Source organism: Acipenser ruthenus, chromosome 3 (assembly GCF_902713425.1).
Source record: "Acipenser ruthenus chromosome 3, fAciRut3.2 maternal haplotype, whole genome shotgun sequence".
Lineage (NCBI taxonomy): Eukaryota > Metazoa > Chordata > Actinopteri > Acipenseriformes > Acipenseridae > Acipenser > Acipenser ruthenus.
The window spans coordinates 15,378,178-15,404,297 of record NC_081191.1 but is presented as its reverse complement, the minus strand read 5'-3'; the positions used below and the strand labels follow the sequence as shown (position 1 = coordinate 15,404,297).

Below are 26,120 nucleotides of genomic sequence, written 5' to 3'. Positions count from 1 at the left end.
TTGGAAATGCATTTCAAATGTCCCACATTAAAACATAAATTAACATGAGAACAAGAAAGGATCTTCTGTCCTTCAAGACTCATCCCATTTTCTACTTCTAAGGGAATCCTATTGTGCGAGATGTTTGCACTGCACCTGGCTATTTCATGCATTTATATGAAGTTCCTCCTATGTTCTGTTCTAAACTTTTACTTAGCTTACACTTCTCTTTGGAGAAGTGACTTGTATACCTTTATCTGCGGCCCTTGCATTAGAACCTGCCTATTACAGTTAACCAGTATTTGTTTTAATGTGCAGTATGTGTTCAGTGTTACCTGGTCCTGTTCTCCACCCCCTTCTTCGTTGTAGTTCAGGATGTTTTCCCGAATGTCCTCCCAGCTCTCATGTTCTGCAGGGATGTGATAAACTCCCCTCTTCTGGTACTTGGAGCTGCCTTTCTGGTTCCACACCGTGACAGCGACTAAAATACCTGAACAAACAACGAAGAGCGAGGAGAACGTTAGGCAAACCAATCCTCTTTGACTTTAGAATTTAGGATTTATAATGATGTGTAAAATACACAATTGCAACATAGAAGTTTATTAAACTTTGGTTTTCATGGCCTAATACATGCATCATATATTACGGAAACAAGCTTTACAGTAGGTCATTTTATTCGTTTTGAAAAGCCTTACTACTTTGGAACACAGAAAACAAGTGTACAGATTGAGGACAGACAAACAGCAAACAGATACCTCAAGAAACATGACTATTACTTACATTGAAACAGTTACTGTACATACATCCTACAGGTTAGGGATGTTTAGACATGGATGAAAAACAGAAGATCAGATTGATTCTTACACTGACATTTTTACACTAGTATAATTCTTAGGTCGTTTTGTCCTTTTCAGGGCTTGTGTTTAATAGTAGTAGCTCCAAGTACGTTTTATATGAAAACAGACCATATGGTACAAGATAACCGTGTCCATTCTCATTATCTAAACAGCGCTGCCATGAAAGTCGTACACACGCTCTAATGCAGGCTTCTTTCCACTGTTGCTTTATTGTATTTAGTGCATGTTAAACAAACCTATTCCAACACAGGTTTATTGGGTAGAATAGCATGATTAAGTACTTTGAGGTCAGGTCTGGGATTAAATAGATTTAATTTAATAATAAAAAATATAATTGGAACAACCGGAACAGGTAAGGTAACCAATTGTATACAATGATAAGGATATTGTTTTTATACTTTTTTGTAGTAACATAAACTCCTAAATGCAAAAGTACACATTCAAAGAGGCACGGGGGAGTCATATTTAAACACATAAACTCATCCAGGAAAGATGGAAGGAACAGATAGAAAAACAATCCAGTTTAGAATATCTTGGATTCCAAGTGAGGCCAGCTGCTGTAATGAAAGTTTTCATAGATACCTAGGAAGACTAGTAGACACATGCTGATGGCCAGGATGGAGCTGGGGCTCAGTGTCGCTGCCTTCCCTGTTTTCACCTGGCTGATCTCACATCGCTGCCCCTTGTACCCCTCCGTGCAGCGACAGGAGAAGCTCTTCAGAGATTGAGCGATGCAGGTGCCCCCATTGTGGCAGGTCAGTGGTACGCAGGGAGAAGGAGCGCATTGCTGGAGGCCAGACACGTTATCCACCACCGTCACCTGGCCAGATGGACATCTGTGAAGAGGAAAACAAGACAATATATTTACAGCTATATATACAGCTTGGTGGGCGTCTGCATTTTGTCAGCATTGCAATTGGTTTTGTATATTATGTGTTGTTAAATCCCCTTTTTCAAGCATTATTAAGTTAAATTGTTCACTAGCTTTACGAAGAAATTGGAACTTGGACATGTTTAAACCTGTGTTTGTGTTAGAATGTCAAATGGCCATAACATACTGTAGATGACAAATGGCCATACTTAATATTTCTTTATTGTGAATCACTTTTTGCAATATTAGGTAAACACAATGAAGGTATGGATCCTTGCAATATTACCTGCACTCATGCTTCCTCCACAGGTCCACACAGTACAAGGGGCTGTAACAGGGTTTGCTACTGCAGGTGTCAGAGTGGCAGCCCCCCAGCACCCCCCTCTGGTCTAGGACCGTGCTGAACTCGGTGCTCCTCCCGTCCAGCGGCAGAGAGTGGCCGTTCAGTCTGACATCCCGCATACAGCCTGCACAAGACCAAGGTTTAATATGTTACCATTTTTATACAAAAGACATGCAACCGAAGCAGGCAGCAATACTAAGTAGTTGACACTGTAATTGTTGTTATCATCCACTAGAGGGAGAATGTGGCAGCTTTTTTTCATGTTCTCGTCAGCCTTTTTTTGTCCACAGTTGAATGTTGCTGCATTGAGTTCTGAGCATTCAGTTTGTTTGTCATTTATCTGAGATTTTTTCTTCTGTATTCTGTACATTTCCAGTGCTCAGCTGAGGGACAGATTGAATAAACCAAACCTTTGCTCATCCTCAGAGATTTCCATTTTAACTGAGCCTTATATGATCCTGTGTCCAGCTACTGTGTTTCCTCAACGTACCTTGGAAATCATTCTGCTGGTTCTCCAAGAGGCTGTTGCCGAGCAGCACGCTGGAGGGATTTATGACGAGTTCCCGCTTGTTGCCAAGGGTGGCGCTGACTTGTCGAGCTCCGCCCCCGTGGTCTAATCGCAGTGTGAACACATTGTCATGGCGATCCAGGTTCAGGAGAACCCACTGGCCATTGTCTATGCGTGAGGCCTGTAGCCGCAGGGAGTGGTTCCCATCCCCAAGGTTCACCCGCACTCCGAACTGCCCGTCAACAGTCTGCATAGAGAAATACATTCATGAGGAACGACAAATCACATCTTTACTGTGGCGAACCTGCATGCAACCTTTCCACACAACAGGGAACATTTATTCTAAGTATTTCAAGCCCAGCAGGATTTCAAATACAAGATTTCAAATAATTCAAATTCAAACACTCCCTTTATGTTACTGTTACCATATTAAACATATTTGGACACTTGCTCCTTAAATTATTGCACTGTAATTTAGGATAAGTGCCATTCGTACTGAACCCTTCACCTCTAGTATGATGTATTCTGAGGCGTCTCTGGAGGCCATGGAGAGCAGGGTGCCGGAGGGGCCTCGTGTGCGCACCAGGAGCTGGGCCTGTGTCCTGCGGGGACTGCCTGCTACTCTCTGCTGGTACCGGATCAGGCTGTTCTTTTCAAAAGACCATTCTGGCTGAGCTGCAGGGAGCCAAACACAAGGAGCATGAAAAAAATCTGAAAATCTTCCTATGCAGCTCTCTTTAAGCACTGAAGCAGTTTCCATGATATAATATGAACCATCGCAACAACTTTAAGACACCGAAAATCATTTGGAGGCCACAGCATACGTCTAGGTTTGACTTTTCATTAAGGAGGAAAATATGATATACTACAAGGACATAATAATGTAGGTGCTTGCAGAACACGGAGCTGTGTGTTTCTTGGTATGTGGGAACTATATCCCATGGGATTCACTCACTGCTTTATTAGAATTACCATATCCAAACGCATGCATACTAAGGTGCACCCACACACACACAAACAATAAAGTCACTTGATAATTACATTTCATTCTCCAGTGCATTGCTTCTGCTTACCTTTGTCGCACTTATGGCCGGTGTAGCCTGGGTGACAGTCACAGCTGAAGGAGCCCCATTCACCCAGGCACTTCCCATGGGCACCACAGGAAAGCCCCCCAGCGGTCTGACACACTCCGTCAGTCAGAGCACAGCCAGGGGCGCTATTCAGACTTTCCGCTGGGCTGCCCAAGTCATACACCTGACAGGATAAACACAGAGAGGGGGAGGTTTTATTTTGTGAACTTCGTCCATAACTTTATAAAACACACTTAGCATTCGACATGTCCTCATGCATAGACAACAATGTTCTCTATTCCCAGTTCCTATTTTTTTTTTGTAATCAAAAGTTACTTAAATTTACTAACAGTAAGGTAGGGGAGTTCAAGAACTTGTATATTATTCATGGCAAGGACGTAAAATGTATTGTGCAGTGATCAGGCAACAACATACCTGTGGGTTAATATAGAGGTGAGTAATGCATCACACGATCATGACAGCTTTGCATGTCACTGTCATGTCATGGGTTCATTTTATGCTACAGCTTGTTGAACCACTTTTGAATCCCCATGTATGTAGTACACCACCCAATTAAGAGCCTTACTGACTTGGCTGTCGACAAGCAGATTTCTTATGCAGCCAGTGAAACCCCTGAAATTCAGCTGGGTTCTTCGGTACGGTAAGGAATCCTTCATTCCACCGAGCTGCAGAGGCTGATTAACATCGAGGAACCTACCACAAACAAAACAAAACACAAATGCATAGTTACATCATTAGGCAACGGGTGTGCTGGGCTATTTCATGATGTTGAGAGCAATTTGTTTAATGAGAATGCCTACTACTAAATGTAGAAAGATTACAGATGAGTGTAAATGTTGTGGCAGTGCTGTACATAAAGTGAACATTCAAGCTAGTACCATTCAATGCTTTTGTAGAAATTGAATCATGGCCTTGTTAAATAGCTTTTCCTTAACTTCAGGTGAAGGACCTGTCTGGTTTATAGATGTGGTTATTTCTAATACAATGCTATGTAACCTAATACAATATACAACTGAATAATAAGTACATGAATGCAATGAGTTCATACATAGACAGTGTCCACGCATACCTCTCTTTTCCTGGTGTTTCCCCAGATGTTTTACACATAGTCTTGTCAGTTTCCACCACCTCAACGCCAAGTCCTTCCACCTCATTCACAAGCGCCCCAGAGCATCGGTCCAGGATCAGCTGCACAGTCTGAGACAGGCGAGACAAGTCAATCATGATGTAACCAGTGAGTGTTTGCAACTTGTACAATCATCATGAGAAGCATACTTGCCTCTTGATCAGCTTCTGCCGTTGTCACCAGTTTGATCAATCTATACATTTCCTATGTTAAATCACCACATACTTTTAGACTGTCTCTAGAATGGTCTTGAACATTTGAGTTTGTGACATATTTAGAATACTTTAACTGATAGACTGCATACAAGCAAGTAAATTGTCTGAGGTTAGATATGAACCTGTATCTTCTGACTATCCTTCCACTTCAAAGGACGGCCAAACTGACTCCTGTGTGGAGAGCCAATGCTTTGCAGGTACCAACTGACTTTCTTAGTGACTTAGGAAGTACTTCACGGAACCACCTTGTTCATGCTTGAAACCTGGCTACAGAACCTTCTGAGAAAAGTGACACAGAATCTAACACAAACTATCCTGTTAAACTGAAACAAAAAGTCTGGCTTGAGTTCTCCTTCGTGCAGGGAGACAAGTGCACACCCCCAACACTGAAGCCTTCAACTCCCTGCAGTATGATGGACTTGACATCTGGGAAATCAATATGTGTCTAGCTGACTCTGTTCTAATTAAAATGCCTTCCTTTTGGCTGGTTTCAGAGAAGGGACATGACATGAAAACTCTTGAAGATTTCCAGGGGCATGGGCAGGTCAATAGGAAGAGCACTCAGTGGCAGGGCAGTCTATCGCTGTTTTGAGTGCTCTCACTATAGCTGCTTTTTTGGGGGTAAATGTATGGATACGCACAAAGTGATTTGCGGGTGCAAGACCCCCATAATGCTGTCGTAAATCACGTTTAGTCATCGTAAAGTCTATGATTTGCGGGTGCAAGACCCCCATAATGCTGTCGTAAATCACGTTTAGTCATCGTAAAGTCTGATTTTACCGGCCGCTAAAAATGTGACGTATGTAAAGAAAGGTTTTCACCTGCCGTTCTGCACCCGCTATCAAATTTGCACTTTGCCATCATTAATCCATTACAATTATATTGAAATGCATTCAAATGAAGAAAAGAGCATGGAATTGTGGGGGATCTAGATGCTAAGCGCAAAAATTATAATGTGATGTAAGGATTTTGCCATGCACTTAGGCAATTCCTGGCCCTCCAAAAACTTTACACCTCTTATACAAGGTGCAAACCATTGTAGACACAAGTAATTAAGAGCTGTATAAAAGCACACACCTGCAGAGACCTGTCATTGGCTTCAGGATGGCTGCTGTGGTACACTTCCTGATGTGGTGACACTTGGCTGTTGTTGAGGTGAGGCAGGAACACGTTCGGAGGAGAAGGGCAAGATAAAGAAGACCCTGCATATTCGATCCCAGGGTCACTTTGTTTGGGATGCTGGAGGATGCGATGCTAAAGCGTTACCGTCTCACTCCGCAGGTCATCCTAGACCTAATTGAATTGAGGGATGAGCTAGACCCCAGCGTCAATCAAGGGACCGTATCCCTGCACATGTGAAAGTACTATGTTCTCTGCACAACTTAGCCTCTAGTTCTTTTTAGACCACAGTTGGAATGTCTGGAGGGATAGCCAAATTTCTGGATGTCATGCTAAAAAGGGCTGGCCAATACATATCATTTCCTAAGGATACTAGCATAACTGATGTTGGCTGAGGCTTTTCCAAACAACTCAGTTTCATGCTGAGTGACCTCAGCCGTAAGGACTCTCAGCTCCTTCTCAGAAAACTTTTCTTTTCTTTTCCGTGCGCCAAGAGGACTTTGCTGCCTTTCCTCCACAAATGTCATACAGTGACTACTGCTCTCTGTACTCCTAACTCTGCAAGCTAAATAGACCCATGCTCTCATTAAGACCCTCATTATCATAATTGCGGGTCATTATTTGTGTGTGTTGAGTAATTTGCAATGCTCTTAAGCTTACATAGGGTGCAGTGCAAAATAATTGCCTGGCTGCAGTGCAATCTGAATTATTTGCACTGCGCCTATACTTACATTTACCCCTTTGTGAGGTGTGCTTGTAAGCTTACTTTAATTTGATGAAGATTCAGGACTTGGTGCAGGTCTGAAATACTGCAGTAAAGCATGTATTGCTGTTTATAATCACTTTGTATGTCATTTTGTGTTTCAGTCATCACATCCTGTTGTCTTTTTAAAACTTTGCGGCCTCTATAGAGCTCCCACTAGGGGTAAAATGTGCCAGGGAAAAGGTTATTGGTTACACTCTGGTGTACCAGCTGAGCTTGGACAGAAGACATGTTTGAGAGCCCTTTTGAAGCCACACAAACCTCTGAGTTTTAAAAGTCACCGGGATGTGATAACTAAAATGATTTACAAAGTGGATCTAAATAACAAGAAGATCAATACATTAGTTGAGATAAATGTCCCCATTCATGCCTGTACCAAAATTGCTCTTTAAGAGGAAAGTCAAATCAGAATGTCTTTCTTTGTGTTGTTGGTACATACCTTCCCATTGCTGATTATATCAATGTGGTGCCAGCGCCGATCTGCCACTCTGACCTTGGAGGGAAGCTGGAGCTGCAGGGAGCCTGAGCCGTGGCTAATGCTCAGTGATGGAACTCCATTCTTCAGTTCTGTAAAGAGGGAAGCTGGGCGTTACAATACCACCACTGCCAATAGGTCATGACATTGTCTTCAGGACATGGCAGGGTTTCTTGCATTTCAGATTCTGGACTGTTGAACAGCCTTTGATTTCCATATTATACTGGAAAGCCACTAAACAAATACTATATTATACTACCACTAAAATTAATTAGTACTATTAATATTGTTGTCTGTGTGCAATGATGAAGGGTTGCTGTACTTGCCTATATTATATATATATATATATATATATATATATATATATATATATATATATATATATATACAGACGTGCTCAAATTTGTTGGTACCCCTCCACAAAAAACGAAGAATGCACAATTTTCTCTGAAATAACTTGAAACTGACAAAAGTAATTGGCATCCACCATTGATTATTCCATATTTAATAGAAAACAGACTTTGCTTTTGATTTTTTATTCAACATAATATTGTAAATAATAAAACAAATGAAAATGGCATGGACAAAAATTATGGGACCGCTAACCTAATATTTTGTTGCACAACCTTTAGAGGCAATCACTGCAATCAAACGTTTTCTGTAGCTCTCAATGAGACTTCTGCACCTGTTAACAGGTAGTTTGGCCCACTCTTCCTGAGCAAACTGCTCCAGCTGTCTCAGGTTTGATGGGTGCCTTCTCCAGACTGCAAGTTTCAGCTCTTTCCATAGATGTTCGATAGGATTCAGATCAGGACTTATAGAAGGCCACTTCAGAATAGTCCAAGGTTTTGTTCTTATCCAGTCTTGGGTGCTTTTAGCTGTGTGTTTTGGGTCATTATCCTGTTGGAGGACCCATGACCTGCGACGGAGACAGAGCTTTCTGACACTGGGCAGTACGTTTCGCTCCAGAATGCCTTGATAGTCTTGAGATTTCATTGTGCCCTGCACAGATTCAAGGCACCCTGTGCCAGGCGCAGCAAAGCAGCCCCAAAACATAACCGAGCCTCCTCCATGTTTCACTGTAGGTATGGTGTTCTTTTCTTTGAAAGCTTCATTTTTTCGTCTGTGAACATAGAGCTGATGTGACTTGCCAAAAAGCTCCAGTTTTGACTCATCTGTCCAAAGGACATTCTCCCAGAAGGATTGTGGCTTGTCAATATGCGTTTTAGCAAATTCCAGTCTGGCTTTTTTATGTTTTTCTTTCAAAAGTGGAGTCCTCCTGGGTCTTCTTCCATGGAGCCCACTTTCGCTCAAAAAGCGTCGGATGGTGCGATCCGAAACTGACTTACCTTCACCTTGGAGTTCAGCTTGTATCTCTTTGGCAGTTATCTTTGGTTCTTTTTCTACCATTTGCACTATCCTTCTGTTCAATCTGGGGTCGATTTTACTCTTGTGGCCGCGCCCAGGGAGGTTGGCTACAGTTCCATGGACCTTAAACTTCTTAATAATATTTGCAACTGTTGTCACAGGAACATCAAGCTGCTTGGAGATGGTCTTGTAGCCTTTACCTTTACCATGCTTGTCTATTATTTTCTTTCTGATCTCCTCAGACAACTCTCTCCTTTGCTTTCTCTGGTCCATGTTCAGTGTGGTGCACACAATGATACCAAACAGCACAGTGACTACTTTTCTCCATTTAAATAGGCTGAATGACTGATTACAAGATTGGAGACATGTGTGATACTAATTAAAGAAACTAATTAGATTGAAATATCACTATAATCCAATTATTTATTATCTTTTCTAATGGGTACCAACAAATGTGTCCAGGCCATTTTAGAATATCTTTGTAGAATAAGCAATAATTCATCTCTTTTCACAGATTCTTTGCTTTATTCTATGACATACCAAAGGCATGCAAGTATACATGATAAAATAGCTTTTAATTTCATCACTTTTCAGGAGGAATGAAGCATTATTTCAATGAGCTGTAAGGGTACCAACAAATTTGAGCACGTCTGTATATATATATATATATATATATATATATATATATATATATATATATATATATACATTTAGATAATGCTTTTCTCCACAGAATTGTTGGAATCTTGCCATGATGACCCTTATTAAACCTTGCCATGTATTGATTGTATGGTACAAACTATAGAAATGATTGACTGAAGTCAATAATGTCTGTTTCATGGACATCTCAGGCACACAAACTGAAAGAACATCCTCTATAATTGCATAACAAATAAGGCATGTATACAACTAATCAAGAAAGCTTTCACATCACTCCTCATTTAACCATTGGCTGCATTGAAATACAAAAATCTAAGTATGACCTGCTGAAGTAGATGGCTTGCAGGTTGCAATTTCATAACCTGGGGCAGTCATAGTTCTAACGTACAGTGAGATAAAATGTCTCACCTAAAGCTATGAAGTCCTCGCGTTCTCCTGGCTGTGACTGCGCTACTGGTCCATTGTACAGTAGCAGTCCATTGGCTGATTCAGTGATAAACTCCAGGGAAATATGACTTTCGAAACAGGGCTTTATGGGAGGGAACCAAGCGTAGCCTTGACCTCGGAAAGTGTGTTTCATCTGCTGACACTCTGGCCCATCAAACAGAGGGGAGCATTTACACCTGAAAGTATAGGACAGACAAATTCAGGTACAGGCCGTGTAGTGGTAAACACCCATAAACAACTTTACCTTTTCATTTTGCTCTGTAAGCTCTTACCGCATGTTCCTCCAGTGCCATACAAAACTTTACCACATAGTTACCATGGTGTACTGCAGTAATATGGCCAACATGAATTGTAATCATGCTTAACTGTGGTTAGATGTTGTTATATTTGTGCGACCTCTTATTGCAACAGTAGCATTAAAAATACGCATACACACACACCCATGCACAGTAAATATGGTGCAAAATGTTTGTATTATAATGAAGAGTACAGTAAATGACGGTTTTAATTGGAGTAATGCCACAGTACACAAAGTTTATCTAGATTAGTTCAGTAGACTCTTGCTAATCCAAAGCCTGGTAGTCTGAACTGTACAAAATGTAATCCACATTATCATAATGAAATGCATGCTGGTAGCAGCTGTAGAAATCAAGCAGACATTTCTTTTAATTTTACGAATGTAGCCCCTGGACAGTGAAGTAAATGATTGTAATATATAACGATGTGATACTTTATCCATTTTTGCCTTTAAATAGTACATTCCATCTGGATGTACAGTACCTGTAGCCCAGCTCACTGTCCATACAGCTGCCTCCATTTAGACAGGGGTTGCTAGGATACGACGAGCAGGAAAGGTGGCGCCGTTCCCGAGCCAAGCAGGTGCACTGGGCGCTGCTGGAGGTGGATATGGAGATCAAGGAGACGCTGCCAGCGTTCACCACTGTGGGAGTGTTGCTGAAGGACACTGAGCTTGTGCAGCCCCCAGTGTGGCTGCAGTTGCTGTACACACACTCATCCACTCCTGCCTGGGAAATAGATAAACCCAGGACAGCCTCCAGCTGAGGAGAAACAAGTCACACATTGAGCAGTCTTGATTGCCTCTGTTTTAATACACATGTGGATATTTTTGGTGATGGGGTGAACAATAACACTGAAAATATCCATTGCTCTGAACCAGATCGATTCATTTTTCTTCTCTTTTTTTTCTTTTACAGGCACATTCTTCACAGATGCAACAACAGTTAGGTTACTTGTTTATTCAATGTACATATTAAGTGATGGAGGAAACTCATTCTCCACCACACCCTGATTTCAGCTGCAAGAGGTTTACAAGTCTTTTAATTAAAAAGAAAACCTAACAATTCTTAAACTATTATCTACATACAGTGCTGTATTAGATTGTTATACAACAAGTGGAATCTCACTGCAATTCACTTAAATTTTGATTACAAATCCTGTTTGTATTCAACCTAAACATAAAATGAATAATATCAGGGGGTACGGACTGATTCTCAAATGTAATATATTACTTTCGTAAAATAGATAATCCATTTCCAGGGTCTAAATGCTTTATTTCTCTTTGGAAATAATGCATTTCTTCTCCATGTATAGTAGAAAGCAGTAAAAAAGATAAACGTATTGCCCAAAAGGCTCTCACTTTGTGCCACTTACCTTATCTTTGTAGGCTGCCACATTGCCGTTGAGTTTTTCTGCCTTGTAATAAGAGGACCCGTGTGCGGCGAACCAGACACTGACCTCTCTGAGGCGCTGGCTGGCATTCATCACGCTGAAGATATAAATGTTATCCAGCTGGGCGGGAATAATCTCGGACAGGACACTTTTCAGCATTGAATATTTACTCTCTTTGCCAGCTTCAGCTGAGATAAACTCTTCTGCCGTCATATCTTTGAAGCAAAAAAGAGGAAGAAGCTTTTAAACCAGGTGTTTTTAATCTGTGTTTTTAAAAATGAAGAAAAACATATAATAATTTGACTGAATTCCAGATGAAAATCTGAATAAAGGAAAACCGGTGAGCACTCAATATTTCCTTGGCTTTGCTTACTATTGCTTCTTGTGTATTGAAAATGACAAAACAGCTACAACATAGACTTTCCTCATTTTTATCTAGTCATGCTGGATCAAAAGTCTGTAACGGTGCCTCAAGAGTTGGCTGAATGGTTGAAATTACTGATTCCTAGAACAAGGGCAAGTAATGTAACTTTGCGAAGCTTGCACAGTCCAAGGGAAACATTTTTCACATTACACTTTCAAAGAAATGTTTGAATGACTTCAAAGACTGACATATTACAGATTATTCATCCCATTTACTTTTGAAGTTTCAGTATAAACGAATGTGTTTCCTATCAGGGAAATGGACTGTGTGGAAAGTTATACTGTGATAATTACTCACTGGTTATTCTAATGGAGCCAGCATTCTGAACGGCTTCTTTTTTCAGCTCTTTGACAACAACCTTCACTGTGGAGACCACATCTGGCCAGGGCCTATCCGTCACTCTGACTTGCAAGTTATAGGTTCCAGATGGGGTTCCTTCTCTTATGCTGAGCGAGCCTGAGTTTTCATCAAGGATAAAATGCCTGCAAAAGACACAGTCAAGAAAGTATGACAGGAGAGCATAAGTGGAATTAATGTTTGTTTAGTCACCCAGTTCCCTTTTGTTGGGGGAAATAATAAAGATACATCACTATGATATTTTACATAATCTAATGTATAACTCATACACCAAGGACTTTTACTGTGCTTCTTATATACAAATAGAAATCATCTTTCTAACAGTGTCATTTGTAATATATATATAATCTGACAGTGCTGTTTTTAATACTGACAACACATGCAGTCATAAACTCCCCAATTGCTTGAGGTTTCTGATTCCTGTCTATATGTTATAGAGTTTTTTTCTTAGTTTACATTAACAGTTTAATGTTGTGTGTTTGTAAAAGAATATTTTAACAGAACAATGGAAAAGTGCCATTTTACTGTGGCACATACTGTAAGTAACACAAACATTGTATTTGTGTGTCAGTCAAAGGGTTAACTGCTCTGATACAGCTTTTACATTATAGTTCTTACTGCAATCAAATGCAGTTGCAACGGATTGTAGTTTCAGTGCACCTAAATCGCAGTTATGATTTAATATGAACCAATGTTCAAAGTTGGCAATAGTACATTAAAGATCTGTCTAGAATGGCAATTGCATGAAATCCTACCACACATCTTCAATTTTTCTCCATGAGTTCCAGCTTGTGCAGCAGAGCATTTTAAACTATAATAAAGGATTAAAGTACCTTGATGGTTTTGCTTCAGATCTATAAATCTTTGTATCCCAGTCGTCAAGGTCAGGGGATTGAACTTGCCCCAGCAGAGTTGTTGGCAGGGTACCTGGAGAAAATACATAATTAGATTATACAACAGTCAGACACTACCTATCAGCTAACATGTGGCATTGATATTGACATAGAAGAAAAGACTCCTTTCTGTACAGTCAAAAGCTTCATCTGTTTGTAAGCTGCATACAGGTTTTTTTTTTGTAGAGTATTATTAAAAGAAAGCCGACAACACGAGTAAAAAAAAATGTAAAAAAAACTAAATAAAATAAAAAAAACATGATAAAACGAATAAAAAATTTTCAAATGAAAATAATGAAAAATAAAGCCTAATTGCTATAGCTTGTCACAAACTACAAAGATGACTTATGCAGTTATGCAGGTTGACATATTATCACTTTGCATTATAATGGAAATCTCTCTCATGTCAATTGTGTTTTCTACATCAATGTCTATGATTATTTGTGTGGGTAAAGTGTCAGTGAATCAGTTTGGTTTATAAACTAGAATTTGCATATATTAAATGTTACAATTGTTGCATTTGCTATACCGAATGACTTGCTGCAATCAAATAAAAAAAACATTAGTTCATACGACTGCAATGCCTTTTTTTTTTAGATGCAGGTGCTTGAAAGATCAGCTGAGATATATTATACAATTTCCACAATTGTAGAAGGACTTGGCATGGATTTGGTTACAGTGCAAAATATCACAACAATGGCAATACTTACCATCATAACTGTAGACAATGAATTCTGTGTGCCCTGCAGCATGAAGGTGATCATTTCTGTCTCCAATTGTGATTGTCAGTGTGCTGGTTGAACTCATTGGTGGATTCCCACTGTCAGTCATCATGACAGACAAGTAATAGTGCTTCTGCTCTTCTCTGTCGAAAGTAGACAGGGCAGTAACAATAGCGCTGCCGTTTCCCAGGTCAGTGAGATTAAAACTAGTCGCTGTGTTACTGTCGCTCAGCAGCTGAAAAGAGAAAGGTGATCCATTTGGGGCAGTATCTCTATCTTTGGCACAGAGCAGCAGTGAAGTATCGTTCATCTTGACAACTTGTGGTGCCGCTGCGTTCTCCCACACAATGGGCTGGTACTGGACCTCAAACTCTGGTCCGTTATCATTGACATCTTGCACCGTCACTAAGACTATAGCACTGCCAGTCATAGCTGGATTCCCCAGGTCTGTGGCATGGACCATGAGACGGTGTTGGGCAACTTTTTCACGATCCAAATAATCTGCTACTACTACCCAACCACTGTTGTCCACCAAGAACTGGTCAAACGGATCTGACTCGTGTGTAATGCTGTAGAAGAACTTTCCATTCTGTCCTGAGTCCAAGTCAATAGCAGTGACCTGGGTGATGATGGTGCCTACTGAGACATCTTCAAAAATGGGTCCTGCCTCATAAAACTGTGGGAAAAAGACAGGGGCGTGATCATTGGAATCCTCCACCTGGATGACAAAGTAGGCCAAGCTGAAGAAATCCATGTCCTCCACTTTGATAGTTAGGTTGAAGGTTCTCTCCTGGGGCTTCTCGAAATCAATATTTTTCTTCAGACGGATGGTTCCGACCTTGTTGATCTTGTCCGTCTCGATGAAAAACTTGCGATCTTCATCTCCACCGACGATGCTGAAGGTCATTATGGCGTTTTCTCCCTCGTCCATGTCGGTGGCTGAAACCACCAACACCTCGCTATTGATGTCCAAGTTCTCAGTGACAGAGGCTGTGTACATCCTTTGTGTGAAGACTGGAGCATGGTCATTGATGTCTGACACCAATATGGTGGCTGTCCCTGTCCCCGTCAGACCTCCTCCATCTCGGGCTTCCACCACAACTAGGTATTTATCCTCTCTCTCTCTATCCAGGGATCTCAGCACAGTGTAAATGGTACCAGTGGAAGGGTTGATGGAGAACAGGTTCAGGTTGATCTCATTGCGCACGTTCTGAACTATCCTGTAGGTCAATATGGCATTTTTGCCAGCCTTGGGGTCGTCCAAGTCCGTGGCGGTCATTTCCATGATGGAGGTGTCTGCCGGGGAGTTTTCTGGAATGTATCCCATGAAGCAGCCATCCACAGCGCAGAGGAAGACAGGAGGGTTATCATTCACATCTTGCACTTCCACAATGACATCCGCGAAGCCAGTCAGACCTGCCCCGTTCTCGTCTGTCGCCAGGACCAGGAAGCGCCACACCGACCGCTCCTCTCTGTCCAGCTTCTTTTGGGCATAAATTTTCCCAGTCAGCTCCTCAATGTTAAATTCACTGTTAGCTCCCTGTCCGTGTAGAGAGTAACGCAGAGCACTCTGGTCAGCCTCTTGATCCGGATCAGTGGCTGAAACCTGAAAAGTTTTGGTTACAGTTTATAAGCAGCACGTATATTATATTGTAAGTCAAATATATATTTTACACAGTACTGTATGATATAACTCTACAGGTAAGAAATACCTGTGATGGACTTACACATTTTATGGTTCTGATTATAGTCAAGAAAGTGTAAGATGAAACCATGGTTTAAGGATCATGTACAACTAGTGTATTAAACCATGACACATGGTTTACCTAACTACAAGTAAGTACAGATGCCTGCTTTGGTTTATAAAATATGTATCTCGGATTTTGTTTTTTACACTCCCCTTGGCCTGTTGCTGTTCCGTGTATGATTTAGCAGACTGTGTTTTACTTTCAGTGACTTCATGTCTATGAAAGGAGAACTATTCTCACCTGCAGCACTAGAACGGGCAGCTCTGGTAGCTCTTCCATGATGCTGTCATGATATTCACTCTGACTGAAGATGGGAGCCTCGTCATTCTGGTTTATCACATTGATGATAACCAGAGTGTGGTTTTCCCACTTCCCGTCAGAGGCCACTAGTCTCAGCTCATAGCGCTGCTCTTGCTCATAGTTCAGAGGCTGAGCTATGAAGATCGTCCCAACTTCAGGCTCCACGTCGAAAATACCTTTAACATTCCCAGAGGTAATCTGATATCTCAGTTTAGCATTGGCTCCTGTCAGAAAAATAACAAAAATATGATCATTTCAAGTTTGCATTCCTTATCATCATCGGAAATTTTTTGTTTGCCATAGTACCCCAAAAAAAAGGTTATCAACTCTTAAACATATTGTAACGGAGGGCTGGCAGGATGGAGCTGAGCAAAGACAGAGCTGCAGCAAACAGCAAGGGGTGGTGTGGTCCCTGGACTGTGTGTGTGTGTTGTATGTGCTTAGTAGTTCTTTTCTGTCTGGCTTTCTATCGGTTTCCTTTCAATGCCTTAATTTGAATAAATGTATCACAATATTCATCATTTTATGTCTGCCTGTCTCCAACCAGGTCCGCTAGGACTATATTTAGATAGGGCGGTAGCCTGGTTGGGGCAGTCTGTCGCCCGTTCCAATCCTGTGTATTTCATTTAATAAAATGAGCTCTGGTTCATTTTAACGCTGTTTCTTTACCTTTCTTACACTGCTGTTACACAATATGTTGGTCGTTTAGCTCAAAGACAAAGACAACCTTTAAGTTGGATCCAACATACAAATTTCACTCTTGACCTAATGGATTTGAACCCGAGAAAGGCACTTAATGTTCCTGTACAAAAAAGACTGCTGATTTACGCTAGTTACAGTTTTACTTGTAGTCTGACCTTCGTAAAACTGCAAGCACGAAGGAAAAGAGTGAGGGTCTTGAAGGATGGAACTAATTGTGAGCATTCGTGTATCTTACTGTATCTTTTCTTTGCGTGCCCTATTTAATACTGATGTGGAAAATAACTTGGAGGCAGTACCCTTACATTGCTGTTGTTTACAAACAGACACAATTTCATGAGATAAATGCCATCTGGGCAAAATGTGTCATGCTTTTATTATAATACGCAATACACGTTCAGTCAGTACTAAGTGTGTTCATCACAGCGCTTAATGTGATGCAGTTTGACACGCGTTCGGTTGCAACTCAAGTACTTTTGCCGGGAGCAACCAAGTTAATGAACAAAAAGGCCATATGGCATCCCCTCACTTTTTTCTCAACAGCAGAGGGGTGATGACAAGAATATAGGTTCACCTCGGGAAAGAGAGCCGGTATTTGCTGTCACCTAAACAAACATCTGAACCAACATCAGCAGAAATGACTATTGTAAATTGAGAAAATTATTCAAGAAGAACAAAAGCATACATTCAAAAATCATTATTAGAGAATGACTAAAGGGGTGTTTGTCAAGCTATTAAATACTATTCCCCACAGAACATTGCCTTATTATTTCCTTAAATTATTTCCATTTTCTAATGATGGGGTTTGGAAGTAGGGTTGTGACCTACTGAGCATTTGACCAGTTAAATACATCTAATGCAGGGCTTCTCAAACTCAGTCCTAGGGGCCCCCCTATGGCTGCTGGTTTTCATTCCAACCCAGCTCTCAATTACTTAACTAGACCCTTAATTGAACTGATAGTTTGCTTAATTAGACACTGTTTTTCAGTGGAAGATTCCCTTCAACAGTAAATGCTGATAATATCACATTTTCAATCTAATAATAATCACTACAGATGCGATTACAGGTTATCATTTAACCAGATCAGAGACAAAATAATCCTATTAGGGACATACATATGCCTGAGAGCCAGATCCTCTTCAGTGGGGGGTACACAAACATGTTTTCAGTTTTGAATCATCAAAAAAAGCCATTTGCCAAGGGAACAGGCATAAAACTATGAAAACCTACTGGAATGAAAGTACATTGCAGTAAAAAGGCAGGTCATAAGTGCATACAGTACACAGCAAAACTGTGCCTTAACTGCAGTTTAATTCCATCAGAAGTGTTCTTACAGTACAGTGATCTTAAATGCCAATTTTATATGGTTATGATGTAACTAAACAACGATTGCGTTCCAGAGAATCCACAGTCAAACTCCACGTTTTGTTGTTTAAGGATTAGCTATGCACAGAAACGTACATTTATGATAAATATATTGAAACAAGTTTAGATGTCAAATGAGACTCAGCACCTACAACAGTATATGGTACCATATGGCAATCATTTTATGTTGTATAATTAATAATAATGTATGTATTACATTTGTCTAACAATTACATAACATAGCGGACAAGTGGGGAAAGAAAAGCTCAGAGAAAGTGAACTATCAATACTGGGTCTGTTAAGGAATACAGTTCACACAACAGTTGCCATAGGAAAAGGTAATGTGTTTGACCCATTCAAGTCCCAGTTAAGGTAACTTTAGCCATCCAAATTGTATTCAGACAACACCACCAAGCAGGATAACAGACTAGGCAATGTTCTTAATTCACGCTGCATATTTGAAAAGAAAAAAAACATACATATTTAACATCATTGGGACAGAAAAGCATTGGGGTATTGTATGTGGCATACAAGCCAAACCAGAGAAGCCTCACTTTCAAATCCTGTACTGAGACATGCAAGGCTACCACCTAATGGGATTGTAAAACTTTTTGTATTTTTCTGTATAAATACAGATCATCTGGCTAGTTGGACACCTGTGTCTAACACAAAAAACAACAGTAGTTAGGAGGCTAACGATTACCGTTTAACTCAAATGAAAATGTAACAGATGGAGTAATGTCTCAGCCTGCCAATTCTGCAGTCTGGAGCTCTGGTAGATAAGCTTGTCTCTGTGATGTTGATATGCAAGCAGTCTGAAGCTTAGTTTTCCAGCGTTTAATGCCATTTTAGCTATTCATCCTCTGTAACCTTGTCATGATTACTGCTCAAGCCTACTGAAGACTAGTCTAGCTCTTTAGCCCATGAGCTACCTCTATAAAGTGAGGTAAAGAGTAGAATAGAGAGAAAATATTTGGTAAGTATAGGTTCTGGACAATTCCCGGATTCACTCATTACAATGTTCTCAACACTAAGCAGAATGCACACAACCCTGGAATAAGAAATGAATCCGCCCCTATATCTAATATGCTATTTCTATATGGCTGTTTATTGTAGCTTCACTGTCAGAGAGTAAGGATTGCCAGTGTGTAATCTAAACAGTGAGTGTTAAAGTTTTGTGTTACCTTCATCTTCATCATTGGCTGTAACTGTAATTACAATGAAGCCTACGTCCTTATCTTCCTCCACACTGATCTCATATACAGGCTGGGGGAAAACGGGCACATTATCATTCACATCTGTGACAAAAATCCTCACGTAGGCTGTGTCTGCAAAGGAAAAATCAGATGAGTTAATATATACTGTGGAAAGATGACTTCCTTTCTGTGGTCCATGTGGCCAGGTTTATCAAGATATTTTACTCTAAAATACAAAGCACCCAAGGTACTATTTATTTGCATAGTAACAAGCAATGTTTAAAAAATGAATGTTTAGTAAATGTAAAAGCATCCCATAAGTTCTTTGTTACCAGTTTTGTAACATTAATTGTTAAGAGTTTTTACAAAAAAGGATGGAAATTGTACTTGGAGTAATACATCTTAATAAATCTCTCTGTTGTTAAACTTATCTTCCTTATGTACAATTGCTGACTGTTAGGATACTTTCCCTCTATTCACCCACCCACTGCTCAGAGTAAAGAATAGCCCAATCCTGTACCTCCTTTCTTAGCAGGAAGAATCACAGGATGGCGTCATTCATAAATTGCTTCTCTTCTACTGGGCTTCTTGATGTTACAATGATATTGAAATGGAGGGTCTCCTACTCTAAAATGACCCACACTGACTAGGTCTTCAGTAACACCACAGACCTGTGTTAGGCTGTCCCTGCAGACCAGGCCGAGCAGACTCTGAACTGTCCTGGGACTGGACTTCCATGAGGTAGGACCCTTTCTGCTCTCTGTCAAAGGAAGCCTGGGTGTATATGACGCCCGTCTGTGTATTAATACTGAACAACTGGTAATCCCCACTCTGGTCCTTCAGAATGAGGTAGTTAACCTGAAATATTCCACAAAACAAGAAATCAAGTAAAAAAAAAAAAAAAAAAACATGTTCCATTCATCTCTTTACAGGTTATTTTTTATATAAATAAATAATGACATTTGTATGTACTGTATATTTTAAACAAAAAATATCCTTTTTTTTCATTAGATTAGTTTGTTATTCCTTAATTGAGAAGGAGTCACCCAGAGGTTGTACATGTACATGTGCATCCACACCATCTTAGATTCAGCCGGTCTCAGGCGGTCAGTATATTGATGGGAGACCGCCAATCAACACAAGCTGCATGGAGCAATGCAGGTACTCAACCAGTGATCCAGTATGGTAATGGAGACTGTGTTCTGTTTTATAGTGTAAATCATACTGTATATCAAACATATTGCATTACTGACCATTCCATGAAGTCCAGAGTCCAGGTCAGTGGCTGAGACCTGCGCAACTGATGTCCCAACCTCTGCTCCTTCAGGAACAGTGGCCTCATAGGTCGAAGACATGAAGAATGGGACGTTGTCATTAACATCTGCATGAAAGAAAGAACATGGATAGGTCACTAACTGTGACTTTCTAAAAGCCTTCAAGTTATAATACATTTCAGTCTGTCTGGTTCCAAGTATTTGGAAGTTTAGACAATTACGTTTTACCAACATTATAACGTTTTCTGCGAAGCCAGTAAGTTACAGTAAGCCTGTCTCATTGTCATGCTCACAGGCATCCTTTTCTACCTGTGAGGTTGACGTAGACTGTGGTGAAGGATGCCAAAGGAACCGCTGCCACGTTCTGTGCTCTGACCCGCAGTGTGAAGAACTTGGTCGTCTCAAAGTCCAGAGGCTCGGCCACGAGGATGGAAGCCGATCCGTCTGCTCTGTTTGGCTTGATGTAGAACCTCACAGGCATGTTGGTTTCTGGAACCTGACCCTCCTCCAGATTGTAAGTGACTCTCGGATCACCCATGGGAGAGGTTGACTTTATGGTCTGGAATACCAAGCATAATATACATCAATTTTGTTCAAACACATTTATATTTCTATACAGAATACAGAAAATGACCATAAAACAATTGAAAAATAGAAGCTGTCACAAAAGCCACAACAGCATATACAACAAGAAAATCAAATGTTACCACAGACAAAGAAAAAATCAACATTAAACCAAAGGCAACTCCAAGGCCACTACTAGTCTTGAAGGATTCAAATCTAATGCAGGAGATTACCAACTAATTTGCATTGTAAGTGCCCTGATTAAGCAAATGAAGGCCAAACAAATTAAGCTAGAAGAGTCTTAACATTTAGTTGGAAGCAAGAAGCAGAAATCTAATTATTAAGGGTATGCCATAATCTACTAGCCACAGATTCCAGTATACCAACAGTAGTAAATCCTGCTGTATGCAATAATTTAAAACATCCTGGAAGAGTTACTATTCAGCTCTGAAAATAATACTGGTACTGATTAAGACATTTTCGGTTTTGTTCCTAAATAAAGCAGCTACATTTCTTACAATTCATATGCAAATTGGCATATTTTATTTGTGTGATGAATACTGCTTTATTACATATTTTTGCATAGCCTTTTTAAACAACTGTAATGCAATACTTATAACAAAGAACCAGTACCCGAAGCTGTATCATAAGATACTGAAGGCTAAGTAAAGAACCAATCTGTGATCAATGTATTGCAAAGGAAGTAAGTAGTCAGTAACAGTAGTGATCCTCTTTGTCCCTTCGAAAAATATGTTTCGTGTTTTAGGTTTTTAGGTGACGAGTGGAGAGGTCATTTGACACAAAAAAGTTTGATGTTTATTTTAATAGATAATCAATATCCATGTTTTATTATTATTTATTTATTTCTTAGCAGACGCCCTTATCCAGGGCGACTTACAGTTGTTAAAAAGTATCACATTATAAAGTATCACATTACAAAATATCACATTACAGATAAGAGCAGTTATAAAATACAATAAAATCAGTAGTAAGTAAGAGCAAATCAAATAATTACGTTTGAGAGCGATTACGACTAAGAGCAGTTAAACTTAAAAATATTTGTTTATAAGAGTAAATTCCATTAAGAGTACAATAAATGTATAAGAACGATTTCAAATAAGAGCAATTACAAAAAACGTGACTACAGTTAATTTTAAGAATAAAATCAAGTAGAAGATACAGAAAGTATAATTAGAATTGAGAGCAGTAGTAGAATACAGCAAAGTGTGGAGCAGTTACGTGCAAGTACAAGATGATGCAAGTACTGATACAGTTGGGTGCCACATAGTCCAGTATAGTCGAGAGTTGTGAGGTTTACAGATGGTGTCTGAAGAAGTGTGTCTTGAGGAGGCGTCGGGAGGTGGTCACGGACTGAGCAGTCCTGATATCCGTGGATAGGTTGTTCCACCACTAAGGGGCAAGGGTGGAGAAGGAGCGGGCTCTGGAGGCGGGAGAGCGGAGGGGGGGGGGTACAGCTAATCTGCCGGTGTCAGCGGAGCGGAGGGGGCGAGGGGGGGTGTAGGGAGAAATAATAATCTGGAGGTAGGAGGGGACAGAAAGGTTGAGACAGCAATAGGCAAGTACAAGAGTTTTAGATTGGATGCGATTGGCGAAAGGGAGCTAGTGGAGGGAGCGGAGCAGCGGGTTTTGCGTGGGAGAACCAAGGAAGGGAAAAGACAAGGTGAGCAGCAGAGTTTTGGATGAGCTGGAGCGGACAGACAGCGGATGAAGGGAGGCCAGCCAGGAAGGAGTTGCAGTAGTCAAGGCGGGACAGTACCATGGCCTGAACTAGGAGCTGTGTGGAGTAGTCGGTGAGGAAGGGGCAAATTCTGCATATGTTGCTGAGGAAGAAGCGACAGAAGCGTGCCAGATTAGAGATGTGCTGAGAGTATGAGAGGGAGGGGTCAAGGGTGACACCAAGGTTCTTGGTGGATGAGGAGGGAGAGAGGGTGGTGGATTCAAGAGGAATAGATATAGAGAGATCAGTGGTGGGGGAGGAAGACGAGGAAGAAAAGGAGGTCTGATTTGGAGAGGTTGAGTTTAAGATGATGTGAGTGCATCCAGGAGGAGGTGGCCGAGAGAAAGGTAGAGATACAGGAGAGATGTGGGAGTCAGAGGGAGGAAAGGAGAGGAAGATCAGCATCATCAGCACAAAAATGATACAAGACGCCATGGGAGGACCCAGGGAGTGAGTGTAGAGAGAAAACAGGAGATGTCCCAGGACTGAGCCTTGGGGGACGCCTGTAGAAAGACAACAAGAGGCAGAGGGTGAGCCACGTCAGGACACGCGGTAGATGTGATCGAAAAGGTAGGAGGAGAACCTGGCAAGAGCAGTGCCAGAGAGTCCCAGGTCAGCGAGGGAGGACAGGAGAATAGAGTGGTTGACTGTATCAAAGGCAGCAGAGAGGTTGAGGAGAATTAAGGCAGAGTTGAGTGGAGTGTGCCGGCGAAAACCGGATTGGAGAGGGTCAAGCAGAGAATGTGTTGACAGGAAAGCAGAGAGCTGGCGATGTACCACTCACTCAAGAGTTTTAGAGAGGAAAGGGAGACAGGACGGTAGTTCTGGACGGATGCGGAATCAAGGCAGGCTTTTTTAAGATGGGGGTGTTGCAGGCCTGTTTGAAAGCAGAGGGGAAGGAGCCAGAGAGTAGAGAGGTGTTGAGAAGCAGGAAAATGAAAGGGATTAGAGTAGGGGCAGCAGCCTGGAAAAGGTGAGTAGGGAGGGGGTCAAGAGCACACATGGTGGGTTTTATTCAAAGCAGCAATTACAAGACACTTTATACAGAAATGCAGTTTTTACTTCTGAACATTAGCACCTCTGAACAGTTTCTTTCTTTTTAAGAAGAATATCTCTGGGGCAACAGGGTTTCTGTTAGACAAAATGGAAAGGCTTTGCGTGGGGATGAATGGCCAGTTAGTTCAGTGAGGTGTGACTGATTGATACCTCTTCTATCAAGGTCATGAGTTTGTGCCAGGAAGGATGAGGTGTGGGGAACTCAAATCCACTTTAACTTAAGAGCTCACTGGCTCAGCCAAATTCACCTAGTTGTCTGGCCCACACAACCTGAATCACGTATTAGTAAAAGAATACAGTTTAACAAGATTAACTGAACATAGTGAGAGCATGATAAAACAACAACTTTATTTTAGTATTACTACTTATACAACACGTTTTGAGAGATCTAGTGTCAAATAACTTATTCGATGCTTTTGAGTGTTTTTTTTTTTCCAGATCTCATTTTGGAATCTCCTTTGCATTCATTCAAAAAGTTACGCTATTTAACAAGCCTAATCCAACAACAAATTGACAGCAAAGCCCACTGTTACAAATCACTGCACAGTGCTTAGCAGATGCAAAGCTTGATCCAAGCAAAGTAACACTCTGAATTATTTCATTCTGGTTTAAAATGTTCTTTTTCCATATGTTGTACCTGTCATAATGCTGGCAGAAGTGTGGTACCCTCCCCTGTCAAGCTGAAATGTGGAGGCGGGGGGGGGGTGGGGGGGGGGGTCGGGTTGTTTATTGGGAGGAAAAATAGACCTTAATATTGCAACATAAATAATAAATAAGTATAAATACATAAAAAAACAGGGCATCTTCAGAGAATGAGAGGGGGCGGGTTTTACAGGTTTGCAGTTGGTGAAATCCCCTTCCACACTTTAGCTTAATTCCTAGAGAATCTGGGATTTAAGCAAAGGGCCAAGAAATGTATCCAAATGGGGGCAAGTGAACGATGTATACAAGAGTAAATTATTCATAACACCATGACTTCATTTAAATTAATAATTTAGATTGTCTGTTGAGAGACACAAACTTGCATGACCGTGAGACCCACGTTATTAATTTTCCTGAGTGATTTATTGGGGCTACCACCACCACTTAATGAAAATTATATTCCCATTAACCAAGCATGTGCAGGATCAGGGCCCCTTAATTACTTCCTCAAGGTGACAATTGCTACATTTCTGAAGTCACTAAATTATCATTTCTTGAAATGATTCCCTCAGTGAGACAGGGGATATTTAATATTTAAGACAGAAAGATAGATGGGAAGGCAGGAAAGAGAAAAAAAACGATGCAAGACAACAGGGCAAGACAACAGGGCAACAGAGTACTGTTAATGAATGTATTATAAAAGCATTGAACTGCATGTTTGTGCCATTTAACTAGCCTTCTCCAGATTAATTTACCCTTGGAATTCTCCCTACTTACAAAACACATTTGGTCAGTTACGTAACAAAATAAATCCACACGTATGGAGAAAATATGTGCTATATTGATATATGATATATTGTTTAGTATAAATAATGCAATATTACATTTTATGCATCCATGTTCAACACCTTTCAGTGCTTTTTGATGGCAGCATACAGAGTACAATGCTACAGAATAACAGTCATTGGATTCAACCCGTACACTGACTCACCACTTTATTAGAACAGGTAAACTCCTCTACAGTGAGATGGAGTGGCCTGACACATGACTGGTCACATAGTGGAGGGACTTCCAAAGCAAAGTGTCACGCTAAGCAGTTACACTGACAGACTCAGAACCTTTTATCATTCTAAGTGTCTGAAGAAACTCTAAGATTGGAACACATATTGTGGAGGTACACATTGTGGTTATTCTGCTGACACGGAAGCACACAGGTACTGACATGGCTCCATGACACTGTAATCCCCTATAAATGTTTACCACTATATTTGCACTCTGATTTTGCAGTTTTTCCATGCTTCTCCTATGGTTATACAGTGAATTTACCATAGCCATATTTGTTTATATGCTTTACCTTACCTATCTGCACTTTACCATGCACTGTTGACACATATAGCAGACTCACTGCATTACATTCTATTTAATCATTCATGTCATCACCTACAAAAATCATTTAAAAAAGAAATAGAAACACTTTAATTGCACTTATAAAACAATTGAAAAATCTCATTAAATTATGTTTTAGACCTCATTTATATGCAGAGTCATGCATTTGTAACCAATCAAACACCATCCAATTAGTAGAGAACATTAACACTTCTAAATTTAAACAACAATCTACCAATGTACT

The 26,120-nt window shown here is 40.6% G+C and overlaps 1 protein-coding gene across 2 annotated transcripts in view; it reads right to left on the bottom strand.

Moving 5' to 3' along the window:
• LOC117435310 (neural-cadherin-like) overlaps positions 1-26,120 on the bottom strand; it is a 78,785-nt gene that overhangs the window by 1,612 nt on the left and 51,053 nt on the right. Inside the window, exons 13-32 of one of the 2 annotated variants that reach the window (XM_034058367.3) lie at positions 20,800-21,049; positions 20,470-20,597; positions 19,888-20,074; positions 19,205-19,348; positions 15,896-16,179; positions 13,896-15,513; positions 13,126-13,219; positions 12,233-12,417; positions 11,494-11,726; positions 10,603-10,880; positions 9,784-9,998; positions 7,312-7,439; positions 4,719-4,846; positions 4,219-4,342; positions 3,632-3,812; positions 3,067-3,233; positions 2,541-2,805; positions 1,994-2,174; positions 1,419-1,672; positions 315-469 (exon numbers count right to left, since the gene is read on the bottom strand). In XM_034058367.3, the coding sequence (XP_033914258.3) occupies positions 315-469; positions 1,419-1,672; positions 1,994-2,174; positions 2,541-2,805; positions 3,067-3,233; positions 3,632-3,812; positions 4,219-4,342; positions 4,719-4,846; positions 7,312-7,439; positions 9,784-9,998; positions 10,603-10,880; positions 11,494-11,726; positions 12,233-12,417; positions 13,126-13,219; positions 13,896-15,513; positions 15,896-16,179; positions 19,205-19,348; positions 19,888-20,074; positions 20,470-20,597; positions 20,800-21,049 (5,199 nt within the window). Of the gene's footprint in view, positions 1-314; positions 470-1,418; positions 1,673-1,993; positions 2,175-2,540; positions 2,806-3,066; positions 3,234-3,631; positions 3,813-4,214; positions 4,343-4,718; positions 4,847-7,311; positions 7,440-9,783; positions 9,999-10,602; positions 10,881-11,493; positions 11,727-12,232; positions 12,418-13,125; positions 13,220-13,895; positions 15,514-15,895; positions 16,180-19,204; positions 19,349-19,887; positions 20,075-20,469; positions 20,598-20,799; positions 21,050-26,120 lie in introns of those variants that run through there. The other variant, XM_034058368.3, reaches the window with a different exon arrangement.